Source organism: Alligator sinensis, unplaced genomic scaffold, assembly GCF_000455745.1.
Source record: "Alligator sinensis unplaced genomic scaffold, ASM45574v1 scaffold570_1, whole genome shotgun sequence".
Lineage (NCBI taxonomy): Eukaryota > Metazoa > Chordata > Crocodylia > Alligatoridae > Alligator > Alligator sinensis.
In genome coordinates, this window is record NW_005841997.1 from 211832 (window position 1) to 232806 (window position 20975).

Here is a 20975-nt window from a genome sequence, read left to right on the forward strand (position 1 = left end):
GTCCGCAAATTAAGCCGGCGGGAAAAGGGTACATCTGGGATTGCGCTCGGCGACGGGAAGAAGTATCGATAGGTGATCAGTCTATCGATCAGCTAGCTGCAAGTCAGATCTCTTTAGAGGCACTCTGCAGCGTGCTCAAAGTTCTTCGACTTGGGCGGAAGTCGCACGAAATTTTAAACGGCTAGCAAGCCAATTACTAGCCGCCACGTAGGAATAATTTAGAACTAGCCAATAGCAGGACACAAATTTGCATTCGAATAGTGGGAAGTCTTTGCACCGTGCATTTCTGTGCTGCAAAGAAGAAATGCACCCTGCAAATTGGCGGGAACTCTCTTGCACCGAGGTTCTTCTGTGCAGCAAAAACCTTCGCTGTGCAAGAGGCTCTCATGTGGCTAGAAAATTCCATCGTGCCGAGGCACCAAAATCACTGGGTTGTGACATCCCCAAGACCTGGCCCTCCAACCTCTGTCCTTCCCATACACTTACCTGCATCCAGCTGCTGAATCTGCTCCCAGGACCCTGCCTGGCTATGTGCACATGTGCATGTGCACGTGCGTGCGCCTGTGTTTGTCTGTCTGCCTGCCTGACTGGTGTGTGGGTAGGTGGGGCATGAGTCTGTCTGACTGGTGGGTGTAGGTGTGTGTGGCCGGGCAGCAGCAAGGGGGGAGGAAACGTTTTTCCCCCAGCAGCTCAGGCAAGCACTCAGCAGCGAGGGGAGAGCAGCATGAGCAGCTTTTTCCCCCCATCACCATCAGCAATTAACCCATGTTAAAAAAATTAACACAGAATCAAATTAACACATTAATCGCAAGCGTTAATCACGATTAATTGACAGCCCTAGTTCAAACTATTGTAGCCTGATTCCAACATGCACACCCATTTCTCTGAGTTCTTATGAGGTCCAAGTACATAATCTTAACAAATAATTATTCAAGGCACCATCCCCATTCCCTGCTATGGAAGTAAAAGGGAGGTCACTTCATGCATGTACCTCCATGGGGTACTGGTGTCCATCGATGGTGTGCTCCGAGCCGTTCCCCGTGAGGCTTCCCCAGTGGAAATGGAACTGCAGGGCTCGGTACTTGTCACGCAAGCCCCCACTGGTGATGTTGATATGTTCCATCATGGATTCTCCTTCCAGGCTCATCATCACTGCAAACAGGTCAAAGCACAGGGTCACAGAGGGGTCCATACCCCCCATTTTCCTGCCAGCCTCCCAAAAGACATCAGATGCCTTCTGTGTAGGCAAAGCAGGTGACCGGAGGCACATGGAAATGTAGAAATAAGCATATGATCATGGACAAGCTTGTAAGAAAGAGGCAGGCCCACCCAGCTCATGTCTCTATAGTCTACATATTTCTAGGGAAACCACTAGACCGTTTCTTCGACCATAACCCATTGCCAGTAACAGAGCCAAATGTAAGTCTGTCAGCTCCTTGGCATAGGGGTCATCCTTTTGCTCTAACTCAGTACACCCCTAGCACGTGGGGTCTGAGCCCAGGATGGGTGCCCCTAACTGCTGGAGCAGTACCAACAATAAGTCATCATCGGCATCACCACCGAGTGAAACCAAAGAGGAGAGAAGCTGATTAACCAAGCCCAGCGTATGTCCGCTTAAAAAACAGAGATGTAGGAGCAGAAGAGGAAGAGCCGAGGGCCCTGGCACCCTTGCCTACCTGTGTGTCCGTCGTTCATGAGCCTCCACTTGCCCGGAGGGGCCTGGTCATAGCCCTCAAAGAGGATATCTCCTAGGTTGCTGTCTCTAAGGAGCCTGCGCCTGTCGATGTTAATGGGTGACTGGTTATCTCCCCCACAGGTCGCTTTGAAATCTTTCCAGTGGCTGGGGCCTGCAGACAGAGGCAGGGGGTGGTGAGTGCCTAGGATCTCCTTCCCGCTGCGCACAGGGAGACAAGCTCCAAAAGGTGCCATTCACCTCCCCGGAGAGCCCCTCCTCAGAAGGACCAGCGGAGTGCTGCATTCGCGCACACATTTAAACAGAGCTTGGTTTGCTTCAAATGCACGCTGCCAGGGGCTCCTCACTTCCCCGATTTACGCAAGCTAACATGGGTCCAAGCTGCACCTCTGCCAGAGGACTTGCGCATCACAGACAGCCCCGCAGCCCTCAGCAAAGCTCTCTCTGGCCGCAAAAGGATGCAGCTCATGCCAACACTTTCATTAGCTTTCCCACGCCACTCCTGCCACGCTCCCCTTCCCCGCAGGAGATGCCCTCGTGCTCAGCCAACCATCCTCAATATTGATGAGCAGGGGCTTTTTCAAGCCTCATTCATAATTCAGTAGGATTCCCTCCCAGGGACAGGACCTATATTTAGTCTGACAGGCAGGTCCCTCTTTCCTCACTAGTGTAATCACCTCTGAAGGACAGGCTCTGCTTGCTCTCCAAGTTTCTGCTCTCAAAGCCAGGTTTCTTGTTCTCCCTCCACTCCCCATGCGTGCCGTGGAGAAGCAGTGCTCTCCCACCCGCCCTCACCCTCAGGTTTTCAAAACTCCTGGGCTGCCTCCTCCGTCTCTCCCTGCAGCACTCCTCTCCCTCATAGCAGAAGGGCTTTCCCACTGTCGGGAATTTGACTTAAATCCCTGCAAGCCTCCCCTTGCGCAGCATCCTGTACAGGCTTCCAGTCCACCATTGGGCCTGTTTCTTTCCCAGAGCCCACCTGGGACCCCATGGGATTGGTTTCTGAGGTGCCCTAGAGAAAGAGGGATTCTTCCCCACGGGGCCCGGTATGGTGCTCTTTCAGTCCCCCGTGTACAGAGCCTGCCCCTGCTACCGCCCCCCTTAGTGTCCTGCCACCCCCAGGGTACGGGCTTCATCCCGGTTCCAAACAACGTGCTTCTCCCACATTAAAACAGATGCAAACGCAATTAAAGTCTTCAGCCCCTCTGGGACTTCCCCTCAGTCCCCACCTCCAACACAGAGTTTCAAACCAAGCCCTCCCACACTGCCAGGCTGGAGGCTTCAGCTTCTCCTCCTCACTGTGCCGCTGTCCTCCTCTCCTTGTCTAGCACTTCCTCCCAGGGAACAACTTCTACCCTTCCTCTGCCTGCCTGTACTGCACTCGTGCTTTTGAATTGTTGCTTCAACTTGGCCATACCCCCTTTCCAGCTGAAGTTAATCTAGTCCCCAGGGTCCCTTTACCCCTTTCTATGCCTATGTGGGGTTGATGCCCCCCATCACAATCCTCAGCAACTACCTACACTGCTATGCTGTTCCACAGCACTGGGGCCAAAGTGGTTCTGCTTCATGAACTTGCACTGCTGTCCATAGACAGACATGTTTCTTTCAGCCTTTCATGCTGCTTTCCACAACATATACATTAGACCGTGAAGCCCGAGTTCTCAGAAATTCTGTCTGTCTTGCTTCTTGGGTCCCCTTATTTGGAGCCCGTGTATTTATTCCACACTAGCCATCAGCATTATTTGCATCCTTTCCCTGCCCAGCTCAGCTGGCCTTGCTACTTGGAGGCATTTTTCTAAGGTCAGATCTTTTTTCTCTCAACTGTCTGGTCAGCTGGAATCGTGTATCCAGAGCCAGCCTAAGGGAAAATGGTGCCCTGAGCAAACTTATATTTTGGTGCCCCCCTGCCCTTTGCCCCCCAAGTCAGTGGCACTGCTGCAGGCAGAGGCAGATGGGCAGGGGCACAGAGCACAGTCTGGTGAGGAGGCAGAAGCCCATACTGCCCACCCTGACTCCTCCTGAAGAGCGGCTGGAAGCAGGGGGTGGGCTGGGGACTGCTTCCCTGCCAAACTGTACCCCATGCCTCTGCCCTCTGCCAATGCCTCTGCCTGCCTGAAGCACCACCACTGGCTTGGGGGCTGGGAGCTGCTGTGTGTGCATGTGTGTGTGTGTGTAGCGCCCCCTGACCACAGTGCCCTGGGCAGTCGCCCCCATCACCCACCCTAAGGCTGGCTCTGTATGTGTCCTATACGCGCGTCTCCACAGCTACGTGCGGGTTCCAGAGTTCTGAAAAATCTCGCTGTCCACAGCCTTACTCTCTCTAGGAGCACAGCACTCAAACAGCACTCTGAGTAGGTTCAGTGTTCAGATCTTTATTCTTGGCAATAGGTCCTCACACACAGTTCTCATCCTTCTTTCCCCAATGAAAAAGGGAAAATAACACTGCCTCCAGCATCCTGTCTTTATCTTTCATCATTTGTTCTGCATTGTTCTCCATTCTTGCTGTCAGCACTTCGCGCTTTTGGAAGGCTTTTCATTTGGACGTCCTTTATTCCACATGGTCTGGCTCCCTCCAGCCTGCGTACTTGTTCTGTTTCTTTGCTTGTTAATCACACTTCAACCCTTGCTCCAGGTCTCAATAAATGAACCACTTACACCATGTTTTACTAGCCAGTGTCACAACCCAGTGATTTTGGTGCCTCGGCACGATGGAATTTTCCCGCCACGTGAGAGCCTCTTGCAAAGTAAAAGGTTTTCTGTTGCAGCAGAAAACCCCGGTGCAAGAGAGTTCCCGCCATTCAAATGCAAATTTGTGTCCTGCTATTGGCTAGTTCTAAATTATTCCAACGTGGTGGCTAGTAATTGGCTTGCTAGCCGTTTAAAATTTCATGCGACTTCCGCCCAAGTCGGAGAACTTTGAGCACGCTGCAGAGTGCCTTTAAAGAAATCTGACTTGCGGCTGAGCTGATCAATGGACTGATCACCTATCAATTCTTCTCCCCGTCGCCGAGCGCAATCCCCAACGTACCCTTGCCCCGCCGGCTTGATTTGCAGACGGATGAGCTAGCCTGAGCCCTGCCAGCTGGAACAACTAACATAGTTGTTCAGACGACCGGACTGTCAGCGTCGCAGCTACAAGCGGCGTAAGTAAAGTTTTGCAACCATTAAGCCTTGTCCACCTCTCTATTCACCAGCCCGCCCAAACGAACGAGTAATTACTAAATCACCTCGAGTCGGCTCTGGCCGTCCAAGACAGCCAGCAGGCATAAGTAGTGAGAATGGATTCCATGCTTGTAAAATTAAGCTGGCTCTTTATTTAGTGAACCACTGCCAGCTTTCTAGCCAGGTGGACACAGGCTGGCTTCCTCATGCTCCCTTCAAGCAATTCCTTCTAGCAGTCAAGTTCCACATCTAAACTGTGAGCTTCAAATACGGTAGTGGGTTTTTCAGTAGCACCCATACATGAGACAAAATACCTTGGAAGTATATTAGAAACATAATGCCTTTGTAAGGCCTCAGAATAGCCATGCTTGCTCATGTTGTGGCCACACCCAAATAACTTACCAAATTTCTAAAGAAACAGATTCAAAAGACAGATCCTTAGAAGCTGCAATTTATTGAAGACTAGAATACATGTATGTGGGAAACCCATGCCGCACCTATATAAACTGAATGCTGGATATAAACTGTCTCTCACTGTTGGAACTTAAATTGATTAAATGCATACTAAGGCTAAGCTTTATGCATGCCTTATAAAGGATTAATAACTAATCAACACATGTCAGGAGCATGTCTCAGTACCCTTTATCAATACATCAGCTATCAGTGCTTACCAAGGCATTATTCTGATGTACTGTTAACAGTGATACGCCATGGCTGAAAACCCCCTGTGGATCTGTTGGATTCCGACAGTGAATTAGCCATTCATTATACTAGTTATTAATAATTTATCAGCCCTTTTTAAACTATTTATCAATGCACCTTTACTGAAAGGTGTTACCCATATGTATGCCTATATTTCAGTGCAGGTGAAACAATTGGTTATTTTTTTCAGTGACAAAAATATGGGTAGTTTGGGCATTTAAAACATGACCATCTACCCCCCATCTACATGTGCACCTGCTCTTCAGAGCACAGGCTGGCCTGGGGAGAGTGCACTCAGCAGGCCACATCGACATTCCCGGTAGCAGGATATTGGAGAATGCTGCTGACTTCCAGGCTCTGCTGAGACACTGACAGGACATACGCTGCTGCTCCATAGGCTTTTCCTATGTTTTAAATTGAATCTTTTATTCAGCAAAATAGAGGAATTCAATTCAATTCAAATGCACCCCTCCTCTGCAAGGCACAGTTGTCTGCAGAGGGAAGCCCAATTCAAATGCATGTCCCCAGCTGGCCAGGGAAACTCTGCTGACATCTTCCCTGCCCCACAGAGCACCCACAGATTGCTAACACTATACAACAAAATCCTTCCCCTAAGGGGAGAGAGTGGCCCCCAAAGGACTGAAGCTTTTAGTCATGTCCACACCAGCTCTCAGCTGCACTAGGGAGGACTGTGGTGCAGCCCAGCATATCCTCACTGCACTCCAAAAAGCATGTCACTGCCCTTGGAGCAGTACTGAGAGCCCACCATAAGCTCAAAGCCCCAAGCATATGTATTGACATTTGCCCAGCACCACTCTAAGGGAAGCTACATTAGATTCAGCTGCCTCATCCACTTATGACACAGTCACACTCCCATTGCCTTCCACAACTACACATGCACACGCAAAGGTGGCACCACCTTCATCCACACCATCCCCCCACCATGCACACGCAACCTGTGTGCTCACACTGCCCTCAGACATGCACTGCTCCCAAACACTCAAGTGCTCTTAAACCATTTCAGGACTCACCGCATTTAGGATCCTGAGAATCGTAGCACCACTGACCTGTGGAAGAGAGCAGAATTCAGAATACAGAATGGGAGGAATGGAAAAGGACAGGGAAAGACCCCCATTTTTTTTTTTTGTAAGGGAAAAGAGATCCTGAAGCCTAACCTTTCCTGACCCCATCATACTATGCAACAGTGTTGTGCTTGCAGAAGAATGTGCATCAGACACAAAGGCCTGGAAATGCCCCTGATGCTAAGAGACAGCACACTGAGGAGCAAAATGTCCTGGCTTGTGGACCTCCAAGCATCTTAGTGGAATTGCTCCAGAGCTGGAACAAGATTGGACCTCATATAGAACCCTATAGGGATCACCATCCAACCCAAATATCACTCGGGCTTCCCAAAATGGCTGTGACAAAACATATCAGAGATGGAGGGCAGAGGAAGAGATCAGAGGAATTATCCAGGATGGATTCTTGTTTGTGTTCAGCCGATTAACTGCTAGCCATTGCTGCTTGCTTCATGTCATTACTGAAATGCATTGCTGGTCCTTTCAGCAGCAGTCGACCATCGTATTGTTGATATTTGACCCTTTGGGGGATGATGCTAGTGTTTAAAAGCAGTGGTGGTGGCATGTTTAGACCAACAAGCCAACTGAATCATTCAAAGCTTTGTCACTAACTCCATGCCTCTCCCATAAATCATTCCATGTGAAACGACACCAAGGAGCTTAGGTGAATGAGATCGTCTCTCCTCCGTGTAGCTGGTCCCACCCAGAATGATAAAAGCGTGTCTCTCAAAGCAGCAGCAGCTCCTGTGGGTGAAACATGTGGCTTTTTTGCTGGAGATTCCCAGTTGGAGGCTTGCTAATGCCAGTATGGCCTTGATCTGCAAACACACCTGTGCTTCACCTTGACAAGTGTGAGCCATCCCATCAATTTAAATTGGAACACCCATGTAAAGCAAAGCATGGGGCCTACACGTGGCAAAGGTTTGTCCTGTGAGCATTATACTGCATTGCACTGTTAGCTGGGTACGTGCCTACTGGTTACATAGGTGGTTGGAAGCCCCAGCACCCAGAGCAATACCAGGGCTGCTGGTACCAGTTTGCTCGAGTACATCACGGCTATAGAGACCATCCAACCCAATCCCATCACTTCCCCAAAACACTCCACTCCAATAGCCCCAAAAGCTAACATGCAAGAACATACCTGCCCCCTTCCTCCGGTGGCCTACGACAGCAGAGAAGGAAATTGAAAAGGAAGAGTGTTGAAAACCAGCCCAGAACACATTAAATCCAGTGTCCCATGGATGCACTCTATCACTCCGTTCTCACAGAACATATGCCACATGCTGTCATTACTATGAATAGCACTGGAACGGCTGCATTTGTACTGCAGGCTCTGTGTGCGCCCAAAATATTTGCTAAAGGGAAAAACAGACACTAAAACCAGCCACAAGTTGTTACATATCCAGCCACATCATCAGTCCTCTTCTGCTGCTGGTAAGAGCATTTGTCATATTATTTCTCTTTGTGTTTAGACCTCTTGAGCATTTATGTCTGTGCAGCCCCTAGCACAAAGGGGACCCAACCCTGCTTAAGCCTCTAGATATGATCATGGAATGAGTAAATTAATAATGTTGATATTTTGCTTGGTGCTTTGTTATATTTTAATCTTAACTTTACAGTCGCCCCTAGAGGACTCAGGCATGTGGAGGCCTTGGTGTATTAGTGTGGTACAAGACAAATAGTAAATCGACAGTCCTGACCCTGAAGAGCTTGCGGGCTGAAGGCCAGAGCAGGTAAATCAGATGAGCAACCTGGGAGAATGGGATCAGGGAGGGTGGAGCAGGAGGCTGCACAGGCGGTTTGGAGCAAGCAGCAGCAGTGATCATGTCAGCACAGGGGCCGTTTGAATACACATGGTGATTAGTAACAAAAGGAAATAGCGTGCCTGAGCTGCAGCTCTCCAGAGAGGTTTCACCCCCCTCCCTGGCCTTTCCAAACACACCAAGGACAGACTTTGCCTGGATGCAGAGAGCTAGCACAAAGCTTCTACCTGCACTGGTCAGAAGCAGCATAAAACCATGGGCTTGTGCAGATCATAGTCTTTATGCTGGTCATGGGGTGAGGAGCGAGTCCAACCCCTCAGCCTGCTCCCAGCTTGCAGGGTACAACCCAGCTGTGCAGCAAACAACGCACTCCCACAAAAGAGAGTGGGGTATAATGCCAGGGGCATACAGGACATGAAACTATTAGAGCTTCTTTGACTGAACATCTTGGACAGGAAAGATAGGGGCCCCATCACCAGGCTACAGTCGGCATACATACATGCCACAGCACATGTCTGGCACTACTGTATTATGGCCATAGAGCCTAGAGGCACCAGTCAGGGTAGGGATTCCTTGGGCCTGGTGCTAAAAACATGTGTCATGAAAGTTTGGTCTGACCCATTTAAGTGCAGAATGAGAGACAGCAGAGAACTTCAGACAAGATGGGGTACACAGGGTAACAGCAAAGCACCTGATCGGGGAAGTTCCCCAGCCTATTGGAACAAACTAATTCATTTCAATCATAGAGATGCCATTGATTTTTTGCCAAATGGCATCATTGAAAGGCTAAATGACCAGAGACCCAGTACTCAGGTCTTCAGGTTTGGATTACATCCCTCAAAAGCCTGCTGGAACCACCAGAAATTGAAGGATTAAAAAAGAAAAATACAGCACGCAGCTGAAAATGTCAGTCTCCCATAAAGAAAACTGGAGCTGTTTAAAGCGGTTAATTTAATGTTAGCCCAAAGACAAACTCACCCTTTCACACCTTACCACTTCTCTGCATTTACCGTCACTGGCTAGCAAACATGCTCTGTATTTCCCTGACTGTACGTGCTCTCAAAGGGGAGATATGGATTAAAATACCGTTGGTTCTGAAATACCAGGCTCCAGGATGACCCCCACCCAACCCCTTCTCATTTTCCTCACTGGCAAATGCAATATTTCCCAATCACTGGCTGCAATTTTCATTCACATGCTTTTACCCCAGTCTGCCTCACCTTGCTAGAGGCTATCGAGCCAACCTACCCCCCCCCCACCACCACCCTCCCGCCCCAGCTCCTGCAATAGTCAGCTAGACATCTCCCACCAGCCTTAGACACTCATTCATTACTGCTCTACCAGGCCACACAACCTCTTTTTTATAGCCATTTCACCAGCAGTTAATCCAGGTGCCACTGCCGCTCCCCACTGCCATTTCAATTCATTCAAAGCTCAGGATTTCTTAAGATGTGGCATCAGCATGCTTCATAACATGCCAAACCCAGCTTTGGGCAGTAGGGGCATGTTCAGGGAGGGCCACAGCCCACATCCAGGCTGCTGCATCTTGGACAGGTCTCAAGACTGTCAAAATTAATGCTCTGCCCAGCCCCCTTCCAGGGTGGAGTTCTCACAGACCTGCAGACCTCTCTGCCACCCTTTGTTGCGATGTCTTGTTCCAGCCAGACCAGGGAGTATTGAGAGGTTGCAGAGGATGGTGCAGGGATCATAATCTGACAACCCCCCTGCTTGAGTAACCCTGGGGAGCATGTGGTCAGCCCATGGCAGACTGGGGCAGGCAGGTGACAGCAGTGGGATAAATGCTCAAGCACTGCATTCTGGGCTGCAGGGGCTGGGAAATCATCTTACACTAAGGGCTGGGGAAACAAAAGACATTTAGGGATGAGATGGGAGCCAGCTCTGCGGGGACAGGCAGAAGGGAGGAGGACAGGCTGTGGAGAAGCAGGAGAGAAAAGGGTCTATGGGGTCAGGCTGTATGTGGAGGACAGCAGATGACAGGGACAGGCAGTGAAGGGTGACAAATGGGAGACATGGTAGGAGGAAGGTGACACCTTCCCATCCTGCTACAATAAACACCATTCCCCTCTAAGGTATTCCCCTGTCTTCTTCCAGCTCAATAAAGCCAGCAGCAAGCTCTTGTAAAACCTACCTCTCTCTGGCTGGTCTTTAATCCCCTCTTTCCTTTTTATCAGTCCAGTCTTCCCTTTATCTTTTGCCTGTTAATAATACATCCAAGGAGCCCTTCACTGCAGGCTGAAATATTCTCTGCAATTCAGCATTCAATATTTGCATTTGCTCCTCTAATTATCCCTGTAACCTGATTATTTACTTGCCCAGTTCTTGCAATCCTCTCCTTCACTGGATTTATTATGTTTTTAACCTCCTCAGTCTTGCTTATCCTACTCTTTGCATCTCTACTTAACCGGATTGGCCTCCCCTGCCCTTCCGTGCATTTACTGTGGATTTAACAGAGATGAAGCTCAGCAAGAGTACTCGCCTGGCTTCTTTCAACATATTTCCCCATCACATTTCCAGACACAGAATCCGGGGTATCCTTCTTGTTTCATCGGACGTGTTTCACACTTAGCACTCTCCAGGGATGGACTGCAAAGGACCTTATCAGGTCTCATTGTTCTAGCCATTTATATGCCTGAACACACATACCCACACACAGACACTGAACATTTCTGCCCCGAGCAGCTCACAGCATGAGAAACTACAGACAGACAGACTGGAGCTGCCTATGATAACAAGGGGATGATCATGACAAGCACTGTAATCAGCACTCACCATGCACCAGCTGGCCAGCCATGGCCACATTCTTCTATCCAGCCTTTCATCTCAGCTTCATTAATGATGCGAGTCCCTGAGAGCCTTACTATTCTTCACAAGGGTCATTACATGTTACACTTAGCACAGGCTAACTGCACTTACCACACTAATGTCCAAGCGTTTAAGCAGTAAACCACAGGCTAGGTGCTATCGTAGCGCAGTAAAGTTGGCCTTTTCCAGTGAGCAGTATCTCCAGATTGTATTATCTAACACTTGGTGAGCTAACTTTGGACTGTTCCATGAAGGTAATATGATAAAGGGACTCCAGTGCAGTTGGGAAGGTGGGAGGCCAAAGCTGTTTGTCAGGTTCCCATCCTCCTTACCACACCAGTGCTTTGGTGGGGGGTGGGAGCCTAAAAACCAGCTGTCTGTGGTCTGCACCAGCATTTCCCCTGGAACGTGCAATCCGGGGATTCTGTTTCACATGCTTTTGTCCTGGTCATTGTTGTTTCTCGCTGTTCTCTTCCCCAGCAGACCCTCTCCAAGGAAATCTGCCTTCATTTGTTCACTCCCTTTTCAAAACCTGCCAGGCTAGGTGGCAGGCAGCGCACAGCTCCATATTCATCATTTTTTTAATTTACTGCAGCTAAACTGTAACTCAGTCCCCAAGGCTGCAGTGTCTTTCCCCCAATTAGTTGCTTCTGCTGATTTGTTTCTGCACAAAGCTCTGGGGCCCTACACTGGGACTTCTACAGCAGAGTCATTCTCCAGCTTCCCACATGCAGCATCACAGCAAACAGGGCTGGAAGGGACCTGGATAAGTCTTCTAGTCCAACACCTTGCTGCACGGCTGAGTCAATTAAACCTAAACCTTTCCCAACAGAGGTTAAAAACCTCATGATTGAGATTGCACAGCCTCCCCAGGCAATCTATCCCATTGCTTCACTAACCTTATGGTTGGAAATTATTGTCTAAAGCCTAACTAATTTTCCCTTGTTGGAATTTAAGCCCATTACTTCTTGTCCTATGCCCAGTGGACATGGAGAAGAGTTGATAATGTTCTTCTTTGCAGTAATCTTTCACACATTTGAAGACTGTTATCAAATCTCCCCAGTTCTTTCCCCATAGTTTTAGACAATTCAGGTTTTAGTGCTTTTCACTGGATTCTTTCCAACTGCTCCACATCTTTCTTAAAGTGGGGTGCCCATGTCTGGAAGCAGCACACCATCTGAGGCCTTACCAGAGCTGAGTACCAGGGAAGAATTACTCTACAGGTCTTACAAACAACCCTCCTGTTAATACAACCCAATTGAACATCGGCTCTTTTTTGGCAACAATACACTACTGTTGAGTTATGTTCAGTTTGGGATCCATTATAACTCCTGGATCCTTTTCCACAAAACTGCTGCCTCGCCAGTTGTTCCCCATTATGGATTTATGCAGTAGATTATTCTTCCCCTGTGTTGTTCTTTACACATAACCTTGTTGAATTGCAGCCTGTTTACTTCAGACCAATTCTCCAATTTGCCTAGAGATTGTTTCATATTCTCCTCCTGTCCTCCATCATCTGAGTCATTAATGAAGACATTCAATTGAACTGGGCCCAGGACAGACCCCACTTGATACCCCTTTCCAATCTGACAGCAAACCACTGATAACTACTCTTCAAATACAGTCACACAGTCAGGTGTTCACCCATGTGATGGCTCCTGAGCCAGGTGTAGGAGTGGATTTCTGTTGGTACAGTGAAAAGTCCAGTGGCTTGGGAGAAATGCTGATATTCGAGTTCTTTGCATCCGCGCATACAGGTTTTGAGTCTGACCATATCCAAAACCAAACAACTACACACACCTGCTTCTACCCATCCCCAATGAGATGCAGCTGCCCTTCCCCTCCACTCGCAGAGGCAATCCCTTTGGAGGGGAGGCTCTACCCACTGCAGTAGTAAGCGAACACTGTCTTGGTGAAATAAGCAGTATTGGTTTGTTTTTGGTACTGGGAGTCAAACTCTACCGCTCCCGTCTGCTGCTGGCTTGCCATGCAGTCTTCAATAAGACACTCAGGAACACATTTACAGAAGATAGCGTCAAAACCTAAGGTGTTGCAGACATATAGTTAATGCTTACGTGTGACCTTTCTCTACTGTGTGCCTTGGTTTCCCCATTTGTCAGGCAAGGATAACAAGTTTTCACTTACTTTAGCACAGGGCCATAAGGCCAAATTCATTGGACACGTTGCTGTCTTCGGAGAGATGGTAGCACACTGCAGAGGATAACTGGTTATGAATCCCTTTCCTCTGCCCCCCTCAGTGTCACCACAGCTAGAACTGACCATCCTGAGTACAAGAGCCACAATGAGATAAGACCACAGAGGAGACATGATCACCCTGTGCTTGGGAGCCCTTACTCACAACTAGGACTCCCACTGACCAGCCTCTGGAGCCACCTGTCCTTCACATCTCACCACTGCGTTACCACCATGCAGACCTGCGCCTCCTAGAGCATCTTCCTCCTCCTCTAGCATCCCCCACCAGCAGCAACTAGTGCTCCAGGTCTGAGTGGTCAGGACCTTCTGGGGTCACAGCCTCCTGCTCCACACAGTAGGATTCACATCTCCCCTGCTGTAGCCTGGAGCCATGAACATTTGTTCCCCCAGACCTTCCCCCTGCCCCACCTACACTCCGAAAAATTCATCAAGTGCTGGATGCAGTGCTGTCAAAATCCACCTCCCACACTCTCTCCCCACAGTCACGTGTTGTATTGGATTTCCACAAGTGAACAGGCAGGGCAGAGACACGAAATGTGAACATGCCCAAGGCTATTTAGGGCAGACCCCATACAGAGGGCATTGGTTGGGGCCACCAGGTGCACTACACCCCCTGCCATCTGCCCTTAACAATGTAACCCCCTCCCGTAAGCCCTGAGCCAGCTGCAATAAAGCTGCAAAACCCCCACAGGCACAGCTGTAATTGCTCCCTTTGCTAACAAGTTGAACCTTGCAGAGTGGAGCAATTAACAGGGGCTTCATTTAATGCCTGGCCTCAGTGTGACAAGGGAACATAGCCTTTCACGATGCAGGAATGCAGAATAAGTCAGCAATGCCCTTCCCCCATCCCTCCTCCAGCATCCCCAGGCCTCAGAGGACTGACCTCCCACTCCAGGCTTTCTCTGCTCCGGCATAGGTCTAGATATGGTGCAATGATGTGACACTTGGGGAGCCATTGCATGCAAGAAAAAGACAGAAGTAGGCACAGCCTGGTCAGGGGGCACTAGGATAGTACATGAGGAAGGAGGGACAAGGTAAGGGACAGGGTGAGAGGGAACATGAAGCCCTCCCTTGAGTGATTGCAACATTGTTATAAACCTGCCATGTCACTAATTAGAAGCCCCATCCCTAGACATGTATATCTCAGGACCTTGGATTTGCTTGCATATTGTGTGTACCCAGTGTGGTACTAATGGGCCCTGTCTCGTGTAGCTGTGCTCACAGAGACTGAAGTGATGCACAGAGCTAGCCTACACCAACCCTGCCTTATCTATAAACACAAACTCTGGGCTAAGTCCTGCTCCTAGCACCAAGACACTGAGACAGGAATGTGCCCAGCCCCCATGACTCACACCTGACCCAGTTAAAGCAGAGAGGCCCTTGGGATCCCTCCACTGTCATCTGTCTTGGGTCCAGATGTTGCTTTGGGCGAGGATGCTGTCTTTCTGATTTAGGGACAGAAGACAAGTGTGGTACCTTCCACCCGCTGAGCGATTATGTTAGGCTGGCTGGTCTAGCCACACAACATGGCCTCTAGTCACTGCTGCCGTAGGCTTCAAGCTGTTCTACCTGGGATGCCATAAGAATTAATTCCCTCTACCCACCTGGCACACACACAGTCAAATCTCACCTGCCCGGGCCAGAGCTGGGCCCTCCTTCCGACTGGCTCCTGGTTTCCTATGGATCTTCACAGGTCACAATTCCCAGTCAGGTCCCTCTGGGTACTACCCAGAGGTGCATTATAGATAACCCCAGCCTGAATCCATCTCCATTAGTGCTCTCGCAGCATTTCTAGACATGTGCATTTGCATGTGACCAGACCCGCAGGTAGGCAAAGTAAATGTTCATTTGCACGTGCAGATCAGGTAAGCTGAAACCTAGGAAATTGATTCCCCCTAGGATCTGGCTGGCACGCTACCAGAGATTCGCATTCTTGCTGCTGCTTCGTTGGGGTGAGAACATCTCTCTCTAGGAAAGGCTCTTCTGTGGAGTCCCCCAGTGGTGATTTTCATTCTCAAATCTAAGCATGAAAACTCAGTATAGACAATTCCTGAGCTTTGGATGGCCTCAGTTTTGCTCCGAAAGCTACAGCACTGCACCATGGGCGCTATTAAACTATTTTCACCACAAGCACATTGCAGGGGGCAACTTGCAAGCAGCAAGTGGGTGGGTGGCTGCTGGCACTGGTAGGGGGAATGCACCATGCCAGTTCCAGCAGGCTCTGGAGTCATCTGGTAGTCATGAAACAGATACAGCAAGACTAGCAGCAGTGCAGGCCCACACCATGAACAACCTAGGATGGGTCGCTAGGAAGCAAAAAGGCACAAAGCAGCATCTCCAGGCCTCTTGGACCTCCTTGCCATGGTCCAGCAGCCCTGCCAAGGGTCAGCAACTGGCTCACAAGGCCCCTGCATCCCACAGTCCCAACAACAATGTGAGTTCTGGTGCATTACCTTGAGGTTTGCAGGTTTTCGGGCCAATTGGCCAGAGAGCAAACCCCATTGCTGCACCATTCAGATAGCAGTCACATGTGCAATAAAGAGAACTGACACTGCTGAATGGCTCAGAGGCTTTGTAATGGGATATGTCTCCTTTCAACCCTAGCCCACTGGTTCAATACCATACAGGTCGGTAGGGCCATACGTGAGAGCTGTTACTAGCCATCAGCTTAAACAGAATGAGCTGGAGGTCTCAGCGTAGCTGGCCCTAGTAGAGGGAAGCCCCTGTAACCTCTGTCAGCTCAACCCCATTGGCAGTACCAGTAGATAAGCCATGGGTGGGCTCCAGTGACAGAGCAACCCTACCTTCCCCCACCCTCCCCCAGCCAGCAGCACATTGGGGTGACACTGGAAGGAGCTCACAACGGCCCTGCCTGTGCTGGACTTGGGCCCAGTGTCATGCGAAGCCATCACCTTGCACACAGTTCACAAAGCCTTGGGCTCAAACTGGCAGGAGCAGCCCTAGAGGCAAGGGGATCCTGCTCTCCAGGAGCTTGGGAAGAGGGAGGAGAGATGGGATCAGAGCTCTACACAGCATCTGGGTCCTCAGTGATTAACCCCAGATAAGGAGTTGGCAGCAGACCTAGAGCAAAGTAAGGTCTCTGCCTTGACTAGAGGAGCATCTTTCCCCAGAGCAAATGGCCAGGACGGCGCTAGGGCTTGTGACTGCCAAGAACAGACCTGGCGGGAGAAGGAAGAACAGCAGAGAGCCTCCTGAAAATCCATCCCATTTCCCCTTGAAATGTAGCTCCTGAGGAAACCCAGCCAGCACTACCCACTGGTGAGAATGAGCCAAACCCCTGAATGCCTCATTGCAGGTGAATCCTCACCAACTGCAACACAGGGCCTCTGCATTTATGCCGCTGGCCACGAGAGCAGAATTTGGCCACTTTCAACAGACTTAGAATAAAGCTCCAGAAACAGTTCCAGCCTTTCCCCACGTTTGGCAGAAAACAGCCTGTGCCATAAACCAGAGGCAGCTTTGCAGGAACATGCTCTCGCTCCCGCCCCCCCGCCCCATCTCATTCATGTTATCTAGTGCCAGCCACCGTCTGCCAGCGCAGCACTTCCAGGTGGGAGCAAGAGCTTTCTCAGTGGGTCTCCGGGGTGGTGGGTGCTTGGGATGCGAGCCGTGTCCTCCCCTTGGTCAGGGAGGTTCATGAAAGGCAGGGCATGTCGAGGCAAGGATGCCCCATGAAGGGGGACCACTGTCCTGAGCTCTTGCAATGAGCAGCAGGAGGAGCTAGGAGCTGACACCTTCAAGAGGAAGGCTCCCGAGCCTCACAGCCAGGTCCCCTCACAGGGGACACAGGTGGCAGCTTGCCACAATGACAGAGAAGAGGAGAGCCAGCCCTGCAGATTTCAAATCTCTCCCCGCTCCCATTGCCCCTCAGCACACACACTGCAATGGAGAAGAGCCGTATTGCAGCCCCTCACCCCTCAGCTTTAGAGCCCTCCAAGTTGGAAGCCAAAAGAAGAAGATCAGGGGAAACAGCAGCATGCGGGGACGGGGATACGGAAAATGCAAAGCCTGTGAGGAGCTGCCTGTCAGGCAGAAGGAAAAAGTTCCCACGAGGCAGCACCCAGCAAGGCCACTGGGTCACTCCCAGACCTGCTGTGGGTTAAGGAGATCTCCCCGAGGGACCCAATCACAAGCAGCTGGGAGGATGGAGAGCCAACTCTGCAACTCCTTGTTCAGTCCTTACTCTGGCAAGGCTCCCACTGACTGCTGGCACATAGCCTGTCCTGCTGACTAACCTGTGTGGGACTTCAGGGAGAGTTTTGTGGGGGTGAGATCTGATGGGTAGATCCTCTGACTGGTTATGCAGGTGTTAAACAGGGAGAGTTTTCCCAAGTCTGCCTGGACGCCCAGCACAGTGCACCACAGCCAGGTCTGGCCCCACATAAGGAGTGGGTTTACAACAGACACACAGAGATGGGTCAAAGGAGAGGGAGCATGGCAGACAGGCCCTGAGAGCCAGGTGAAGAACTGCCTGCCCCACCCTGGAGGGGTGAGAAGAGGAGAGGGCTGGAGGAGTCTGAGACTTGGCATGGACCAGATAACAGGTTTCCAGTGCAGCCCCAAGAAGGAAATTCCCGTCTCATCTCCGCTCTGCCGCAGAAACAGCCACCCCCCAACTCCAGTGGGGACAGCCCGGGGTGCAGGGGTCCCAACCTCACCCGCGTCTCAAGCAGGCTGTGTGCAGGGCAAAGCCCACACCCAAGGGGGAGAGAAGAGAAATGGCACATTTGCCAGCTCACCTCCCGTGGCTGCGCAGATGACAAGAGGCAAAGTAATAAAAGTTAGCCCGAGTCCTTGCATTCTCATGCTGGCCAGACAGGACAGCCAGTGCCAGGGAGAAGAGCGGGGCTGGACAGATGGCACCAGGCACGCGTGTCTTCAGCTTCCCTCTGCCACCACTTCCCCCAGGGAGCGCCGCTCTGCTTCTCCAAAGCCGACCTTCCTCCTCCTCCTCCTCTGCAGCGAGCCCCGGGGCTGTGCTGCTCTGCTCCAACACGAGGAGGCTTTTTACCAGCCACAGCCGTCAAGACAGCAAAAGAAAGCCTGAGCTCCTGCCTGTGCACTGCTGTTAAATATTCATCACAAGGAGACTGGGGCTGAATTTTAACTCCTTGCCTCCTAGACAGGAGCGCAAGTGCCAGCCCTCAGACAGCACAGCCCATGCTGCCACATGCCAGGCCACTTGCCCAGCTCTTACACAGAGCCACATGGCAGGAGAGGTTGAGAGGGCATGGGTGAAACTGGCTGTTCTCAGCCCCCAAGGACCACAGACTCTTTAAGGCAGCTGGCAGAAGGGTCTGGAACGGCTTGTGAGGCCCCAGGGACACTGCACAGCTCGGTCCTCCATGCAAGAGATGATGCGTTTTGAAGAAGCGCCAGCCACAAGCTGGCAGGATTAGCACAGAAGCGGCCTGCCGAGAACATTTCTATCCAGCAGTGAACACCACCAGGAGTGGCGAACAGCTCCAGCTGAGGAAGAAGCCCACAGGTCCACCCGCCTGCCCAGCCAGCCTGTGCCCCCCCCGCAAATGACTAGCACTGAGACAGGCCTGAACCAAAACCCTGTGCCAGAGAGCGCCTGGGCCTGGGCTGCTTGAAATCTAGACCCACAGCCCCGTTCTGAGGCAGGAGCCACCTCAATCATATACTCAGCACTCCCTGGGTACAGAGGCACATCCATGCCAGGCAAGGGACATGGAGGAACAAGGGGCACACAGCCCATCTCCCTGCTTTTCTGCTCCATGTCAGCCTCCTTCCCACAGGCAGGACACTTGGGTTCCCACTCTCAGCTCTGCCTCCCCCAGCTCCGCTCAGGGGCTTCGGAGAAGCTGTGTCACCTCTCAGCAGCTCAACAGCAAGTGCCAGCCTCATTCACCTACCTCACAGGGGTGTGCAAGGTTTAATTAAAATGCTGCTTCTGAAGTGCTTTCCAACCCTCGGATGAAACGCCCCTTGGACATGCCAAGTAGTAACATCATTAGTTTGAGCGTGTTTGAGGTTGCAGCAGCATCTACAGCTGCCTTTGGCAGAGTCCCTCACATTAATTACCAGCCGGCGTGCAAAGGAATGGCTCCTCTCTCAGCAAGATGTGCCAAGTATCCCAGAGCAGGGGCTCCCTACCAATTGGCTATGGTGAGCCCATTCCCACCTCACCAGGCAGCTTCATGCTGGGACACTGGGTTGTTCTGCACGTGCTGCCTCTCAGACCGCAGAGAGCAGAGTCACCATAGTGCAGCAGTGCAGGCAGGCTAATTACCCTTGAAGCAGTGCTATATGGATGTGGCTATGTTGCTTCCGTTCTGGAGCCAGCATGTTCAGAGCTAGATCTTTAGTGTACCAGGAAAAAAGGCCCATGAGGGAGATGGACTGTGGGGTTGTGCGTGGGCTTGGGGGGAGGCTGTAGGACCATGCCTGCATGCTGTGGGATGCCAGGTCAGACATCCCTTGGAGGGGAGGTCTGGGGCCATGTACAAGGGGGGAGACAGGCTGGCTGCAGAGTGGAGTTGGGTCAATAAGTGGGTAAGGACATGTGTGGGGTGGGGGCTGGCTCTGGGGATGTGGGGCTGCATCAGGTGCTAGACATGGGGTCTAGCATCAAAAAGGTTGAGAGCTGCTGTCCTAAAGGGTCTCCTCCTCCCCCAGTGCTCTGCAAGCCCCTCTCCTCAGAGACCATTCCCAGCAGACATCACCCACATCCTATTCCCTCCCCTGCTATTCATGGCTGACCATTTCCATGTGCTAATTCAGGGGTTGTCCACCGGGGCTATGTGTAGCCTTAAAGGTACTTAGAAAGGTCATAGGGGTACATGCGGGTGGGTGGGCAGGGATGGAGTGTGCCTCAGGGCGCAGCAGCAGTGTCTCCTGTGGCGCATTCTCACACTTCGCCTCTTACCTGGGGGACACCCAGCCCCACGCGCACATCGTGGCACCTCCCTGCCCTTCCACCCCAGCTCACTTTCCTGATTAGCCACCAGGCTGCTGCCCTCAGCCAATAGCCGATGGCAAAAGGGCACCGTGGCCACCCCCTTCCCGCAGAGCCGTGAGGGTCTCAATGGTGTGGGAGGAAGTGCGTTCTGTGCCTGCCCCCGGCAGTGCACAATTGACCAGGCATGGGGCCTGTCAGCAGCCCACGGAGCCACACGTGCGACTGGCTATGGTAAAAGGGCACGGTGTATGACCAAGCGGGGCAGTGGCAGGGGCGGTGGCAGCCACCATGTGCAAGGCCCCACCCCATTCAGCACCCCCTCCCAGCACCGCCACTATGTGCATCCCCGGGAGGGCATGGGGGGGCACATGCCTCCGGATCTGCATGTGGGGCAGGGTGGGCTGGGGCCAGGGCTGTGCTGGGCTCTTCCCAGCAGGCCAGCTGGGCCAGGCTGCACTCAGGATGGGCAGCAGCGGCACAGGGAGCGGGGTTGGGGAGGGGGCTATGACAAATTCTGGAGTGACTGCAGCCCCTCCCATAGCCCCCCTCTCAATACCACCATTGCCCACCCTGAGCACAGCTCAGCCCAGCCC

At 51.5% G+C, this 20975-nt stretch overlaps 1 protein-coding gene across 4 annotated transcripts in view; it reads right to left on the minus strand.

The window, feature by feature from the left end:
- Positions 1 to 18469, minus strand: part of LOC102374478 (carbonic anhydrase 15-like) — a 37505-nt gene extending 19036 nt beyond the window's left edge. For 2 of the 4 annotated variants that reach the window (XM_014518919.2, XM_025201547.1), the window contains exons 1-4: positions 18197 to 18469; positions 6589 to 6624; positions 1677 to 1847; positions 992 to 1152 (exon numbers count right to left, since the gene is read on the minus strand). In XM_014518919.2, coding sequence (XP_014374405.2) covers positions 992 to 1152; positions 1677 to 1847; positions 6589 to 6624; positions 18197 to 18263 — 435 coding nt within the window. In that variant the 5' untranslated portion in view covers positions 18264 to 18469. Of the gene's footprint in view, positions 1 to 991; positions 1153 to 1676; positions 1848 to 6588; positions 6625 to 7777; positions 7800 to 18196 lie in introns of those variants that run through there. The other 2 variants (XM_025201548.1, XM_025201549.1) reach the window with 2 other exon arrangements.
- Positions 18470 to 20975: the final 2506 nt, after the last annotated feature.